Source organism: Heloderma suspectum, chromosome 1, assembly GCF_057233095.1.
Source record: "Heloderma suspectum isolate Gila_16-S chromosome 1, 16-S_ref, whole genome shotgun sequence".
Lineage (NCBI taxonomy): Eukaryota > Metazoa > Chordata > Lepidosauria > Squamata > Helodermatidae > Heloderma > Heloderma suspectum.
In genome coordinates this window covers 160,458,086-160,464,085 of record NC_139458.1, presented here as the reverse complement: position 1 = coordinate 160,464,085, position 6,000 = coordinate 160,458,086, and the positions used below count along the sequence as shown (strand labels likewise).

General features: G+C 45.1%; 1 protein-coding gene across 1 annotated transcript in view; it reads left to right on the top strand.

Moving 5' to 3' along the window:
• Positions 1 to 2,669: 2,669 nt before the first annotated feature.
• The window catches only part of ACTR3 (actin related protein 3), a 55,422-nt gene continuing 52,091 nt past the window's right edge, over positions 2,670 to 6,000 (top strand). Inside the window, exon 1 of the mRNA XM_084808365.1 lies at positions 2,670 to 2,785. Coding sequence (XP_084664491.1) covers positions 2,742 to 2,785 — 44 coding nt within the window. The 5' untranslated portion in view covers positions 2,670 to 2,741. The remainder of the gene's footprint in view (positions 2,786 to 6,000) is intronic.

Below are 6,000 nucleotides of genomic sequence, written 5' to 3'. Positions count from 1 at the left end.
AACAATCCACAAAGGAAGATGCAGAAAAAGAGCCCCATTATTGGGTGTGAGATGTGTGTGAGTGGCAACATGGTTCATGGGGACTGAGGCAGGCATGTTGAGAGTGAAAGAGGATTCTGTGAAATAAAAACTGTACTGAAATAAAATATGGCATTCTTAAGAGGCAGTCTACCCCTACCCCACAAATCCCAAAATATTTTGACAAGCCCAGTGGTGCCAGGTTCTGTTGTGGAAAAACTTATAGCATAATCCTGTCTTTTGAGTTATACTCACTGGGTGGGATAGGGTCACAGCAAATAACCCTTGTGCCAGCATAGTAGGACCATACGATTGTCATCAAGGGGCCATCCCTAAATCTGCCTTTATATGAAAGTTTTAAAAGTATAATAATTTATACTGTTTTTCTGTTCCTTTTGAGAGACTTGCTAAAGTATACAAAATCTCATAAAATTAGTGGACATTAAAACATTGATCCAGTTCACATGATCAAAAGAGCCCACCATGGCTTATTTAAACAACCCCTGCATAACCCATGCTCTGTTGTTGGGTTATGCAATGGTTATTTAAGCCTCATAAACCCCCACCACCCAGGTTCGCACTACATGACAAGCTGCGGCTGGGTTTTGAATATTCAAAATGGCCGCCCACTCATGCTTGCACACACTGCAGCCCACCATAGCTTAAATAAGCCATGATGGGCTCTTTAATGCGACCTGGCCCACTGAAGAACAAATCTTGGAATAAAACTGATTATCTTGTAAAACCATTTTTTCCATAATAGTGTTCTCATCAGGAAAATGTTTACCTGCTTCTAAAATAGTGGTATGAAGTCAGGTGGCTTTTGTTTGGGACAGAGTTTCAGAGCTGGCAGGGTTGGGAATGTGACTGTGAAGGCCTTGATCCAGCCTTCCCCAGTGTGGTGTTTTCAAGATCTGTTGGACACATCTGGCCATGCTGGCTGGGATTTATGGGAGTTGTAGTCTAACACATCTGGAGGGCACCAGGTGGGGCAGGCTGCCCTAACCAAACTGTCACATATCTTATCTCACAGGTAGATGAAAACCAGAGCAAAGCCTTGCCTGAGTATCTTAATAGGTGATGGGATTCATAGGGAATAAATAGTAGCTTCATGGAGGCAATGGACAACAGAACAATGGTAAGGCTGAGACAACCAAATACCTATTGAAAGTAATACCCACATCTTGGGACTGGCTCTTCGGCTCTCCAATCTACCCATTTTTAGTTTGATTTTATATCCTAAATGTGGACCTCCTTCCAGATAAATATGCTTAGAGAATTGTAATGTGAACCTTTTCTGAGATAAATATGTTTACAGGATTGTAGTCTTATGAATCTGAGAGTATTAGTAATAATACATAGCTTACAAGTTGATAGACAATAAATGAAGCAGAGCAATCTGTTCCCTGTAATGGGGGTGTCCTCAAAGGACACTTCCGCAAAGTACAAACTGCTAAACATACATATGCATTCAAGACAGATTTATAAATAAATGAGTGGTATGATGAGCCTTGGTAAGCTAGTGGATTAAAAAACAGTAGTGATCCATTTAAGGGATTTCTTCAGTGGGTGAATAAAAAAGCCATCTTGCTTGTAATATAAGAACAATATTTTTGTGGTCCCGTGTGCTTTTTATATGTGTAAATGGAAATACAGATTTTTGTTCTTGGTAGTGTATTTCTTTATTTCTTTGTATCCATGGCCCTCAGTGTTAAATTGTTCTGAGAGACCTGTTAAGATTGCCAACTTGTTCCTTGACAGGGCTCCTGTGCCTGGCTAGCCGTCAAAAATGCAGCTGGTGAAGCTTTTCCTGTCTTGCAGTGTCTGCTTGTCACTCAATTTCTGCCTGACGTGCACAGAAGTCCTGCTAACATTCATTTATTTTGCCAAACCCAGAGTCTCTTAAGTCAAGGCCATTAAGTGAGAACGAGGATTCCATGACGTGACGAGTGTAATTGAAATCAAGAATAAAACAGAGTCTGAATATTCAGGCAGTGTGGCGTCACCATCAAGTCAGGTTTGTTTTTTCTCTCCCCTCCTCCCTAAATCTGCCTTTTGTAACATCTTGCCAGATGAAGAGATCTGGAGATCTCAAAAGCCGACACATATTTTGTGACCTTTTGGTTGGGCTTAGAAGATATTCAACCAGTATGGATTCTGAAATCAAGAATGGCATTCTCAGGGGGGAAAAGTCTTAAGATCGCCACCTGTGCCATCGGATCAGCGCTTTAACATTACAGGTCGCGGAGGAGGGGAGAAAGACAGCGACCAATGCTGAGCTAATAATACTCGAACGAGAAGTCGCTGGGGGAGGCAGCCCTGCAATAAAGCGCAGAGCGGCGTGCGGGAGGACGGCCCGCCCGCCTCACTGCTTCGCGCCCGCTCGCTCCCCGAACAGCCGACGTCACCGAATGTTTCGGTTGCCGCGCCCGTCCTCTCTTGCCCTCCCTCCTCCTCCTCGCTGCCCCTCCCTCGTCCGCGCTCCGGCGGAGAGGGAGGGACGGAAGAGGCGGCCATCTTGGGCTCGCTCGCTCGCTCTCGCTGGGGCTGCGCGAGTGACCGAGCACGGGGGGAGGGAAGCAAGCCGCCAGGCAGAGGCTGGGGCAGGGAGTGACTGGCTCCTTTGCGGAAGTGGGTGGCTTCACTCCCCCAGAGTGGACGGAGGAGAGCGAGACCAGCGGGCCCTCCGCGCCTTTCCCCAGCGCCGTCTCGACCCGAGGAGGATGGCAGGGCGGCTCCCGGCCTGCGTGGTGGACTGTGGCACAGGGTGAGCGCGAGAGGGATGAATGGGCGAGGGAGCCGGCGGCGGCTCCGCGCTGCTGCCGCCGCCGCTCCTGCGCTTTGCCGCCGCCGCCGCCGCTCTTGCCGCTGACAGTTTGCTCCCAGGCGCTGGAGAGGGCGGGGAAGGGGACCAGCAGGCTGCAGTTTCCTTTCCTTGGGGCGGTATGTGGGGGGAGCTCGTGGCTTGCGCTGCCGACCTTAAACAGGGCTGAGAGCCCGTCTGTTCCCCAGGCATCTGAGCGCTTTCTTTCATTCCGTACCCACCCCGTGTAATACCCCATTCCTCCCTTCTCACCCCCCCTCCGCATGCTGAGTGCTACGTTCCCCTTCAACTTGGGAGAAGATTCGTGTGTGTAGGAAGTGGCGGGGGGAGAAGAGTAGGTGTTCTCTCCCCCCCCTTTTTTTTTTCTTTCTGGCTGGCATTTCGGTGGGAGCTCTTTACCCGATCGCTTTTTCAGTCTGCAGGCATCCACCTTCAGAAATGTGGCGTTGTGGGAGGAAAGGCACACCCTAAACAGCCCAGTTTCCCTCACCTTCCCGTTTTAAATCTGTGGGATTGGCCCTTACTCATTTCTCTGAGGCTTCGGCCTCTCGGGAAGTGGGGTTGCATTGTCTTCCCGTCATGAAAGTCATTGAGATTACAATTGCCACAGGTTTTATTCATTGTGTGCTTGCAGGACGACTGAACATCTTTCAGTCAGGGAATAGGTTAGCCTTTGAAAATGGGCGCTTATACCCTAAAATCAGCATCTCTGCCCCCTCTGCCCACGCTTTGCCTCTGAGAGAACACATCTTTTCCCCCCAATTCATTCCACTGGCCCAGTTATTTCCCTGTTTAGCTCTTTCAGGAAGCAGTATTTCCACGTTTCTTTCTGAAATAAAAATGCACTTTCATAGAGCATGGGCACAGAGTCAAGATCAGTGTGGACAGTTATTATTTTTTTAAAATAAAAGCTGGCTAATATATAATCTTAAACAAATCCATTTTATATTTATACTATAAAGATAAGTATGTCAGAGTGGTGGCTTCATTCTGCAATGCCATGTTTTTCTCCATATGTGTCATTTACTCAGCATTACTTCTCTCTGTGTGGGTGAAAAAAAAAAGTCCACCCTCTCTAATGAGCAAGCGCAGAAGAACTTCCTTAGTTTTGTCAAAGGCTCTTCCTCCTTTCAGGCTTTTATACCTTATAAGGCAGTTTTCAGTGTCAAACCTGAACCAAAACTTTCTTAGAAACTACTTTTCTTATTTAGTACTTGCCGGTTGCTGATAGGGAAGAAAATAGTAGTGCAATAAAGCATAATGTACACTTATAGAAATGAGCTTTATGAAATAGTTGCAGAGAGTCTTTCTGCTGCTCTTTCCAGCAAGCAGTGAACAAAGCATTGGAGGTATAACTGTAAGAAGCAAATACTTCCTGAAATGGGTACTTTGTATCCTTTATGCCAGTAAGGAGCTGGGTGTGAGGGAAGTCCTATTTGTGATTGCAATTTACATCATGCTTCTGATGACTTGGGAAAATATATTTACAGTTTCTAACACTGAAATTATATCAGTATGACTGACTGCACAACTTTTATACCTAATCAGATATCAGCTTTGACTTAAAAAAAGATGGTTAATTACATTATTATGATAATTATGATTATTGGAAGGAGGAGTTTACAGTTTGGTTAGGGTTACTGTAATATAACTGTAAATAGTGGCCTTGCCTTTCAGTTTTGAAAAAGAATTAATGACATGTTTAGTTGAAGGAAATTTTGTCTAGGGGCAGTTCATATAAATGGAGCACCGTATACAATATTAGTTACTAACAGCAGCAGAATGTATCTGACGTGTAAAAATAAATAAAAATAAAGCTGCATTAAAGGCCTTGAATTATGTTTTGCACTTCTGCTGACACACTTACCTGGAACGTGTTGTGGTATGGTGAACTTACAATGGTGCTATACTTAGTGCACGTGACTTATATGTTATTATTTGAAAACTTAACTTTATGAAGTTTTGGTTTTGCAGTTGCACAGGATACCTCCTTACTCCTCTGGGACATGCTGTGAATTGTAATGTTAATTTTGTATATGAACAAAAGAGATGGGGATAACCACAAGATGGAAGGGGTCTTAAATTCAGATTCTGCAAATGGGTTTCTCAATTAACTGTTTGACTGCAGAGCACAACTTCTCTTAATTAGTAGGTATCGTTACATAATTTCTAAGTTGTGATGTCTTAATGGCTCTTAAGAAGCCTAGACATTTTAGTAACAAGCTTTAAAAATGTGTATAGGTCTGAAAGTTGAAGAGTCGGTGTTCCAAATGTGCTTCAGTTAGAATCATGTGCTTCAGTGACAGCTACTTTAGAATATTATTAAATCTTCTCATTGCCAACATGATATCTTGTTTGTTTGGAAAGTTTATTTCTCTAATGCCTTGTGTGCACATATAGATTTGTAGAGGTCCAATGTGCACCTGATGCATTCCACTAATCAGACTTGTATTATATGTAGGGTATACCACATGCATCTATCTGGACTCTAGATGGGGATTGGTTGCAGTACTAAAGGTGGGAGAATTGGACATTTAGGGCACAATCCTATCAAGATAGGTGGCTGCCTCCGAACTTGGAGGCATCTGCCTATCCAAAGCAAGCCAGGAGAGGCACAGAGGCTGGGGGGGATAGTTCCCTCTGCACCTCTCCTGCCCTGCTATTTTTTGCTAGACAGCCATTTTCGGCTGTCTAGCCGTGGGGGGCCAACCAGGAGAAGAGGCTGCTGTGTGACACATTGGATGTGTCATACACACAGCTCTGCTCTCCCTGCCCCGGAACTCCCCTTTTCAGTCGCTCCGTGCTCCTCTTCTGAGCGTGGAGGATGAGGCTTCTCCGTGCTGCCTGTGAGGCAGCGCGGAAGTGGGGGGAGGTCAGGTTTCCAGGAATCGACCTCGAAGCAGTTGCCCGGAAAACAGCATATCCTATGGCACTCTAGACAGTGTCTAGTGGCCGTAGGATTGCTCCCTTAATGTGATGTGTAGTATTGACATGATCCATAACTGTTGTAGAAAACATCTAGAATATATGAATGTTCTGGAAACTTTGGGTCCAGTTGTAAGGACCTGTTTGCTGACTAGTCTCATTGCCATGAAAGATAACTCATGGTAGCATTGATGTACACTTTATGCAGTGGTGTGCTGGCACTGATGATTGCC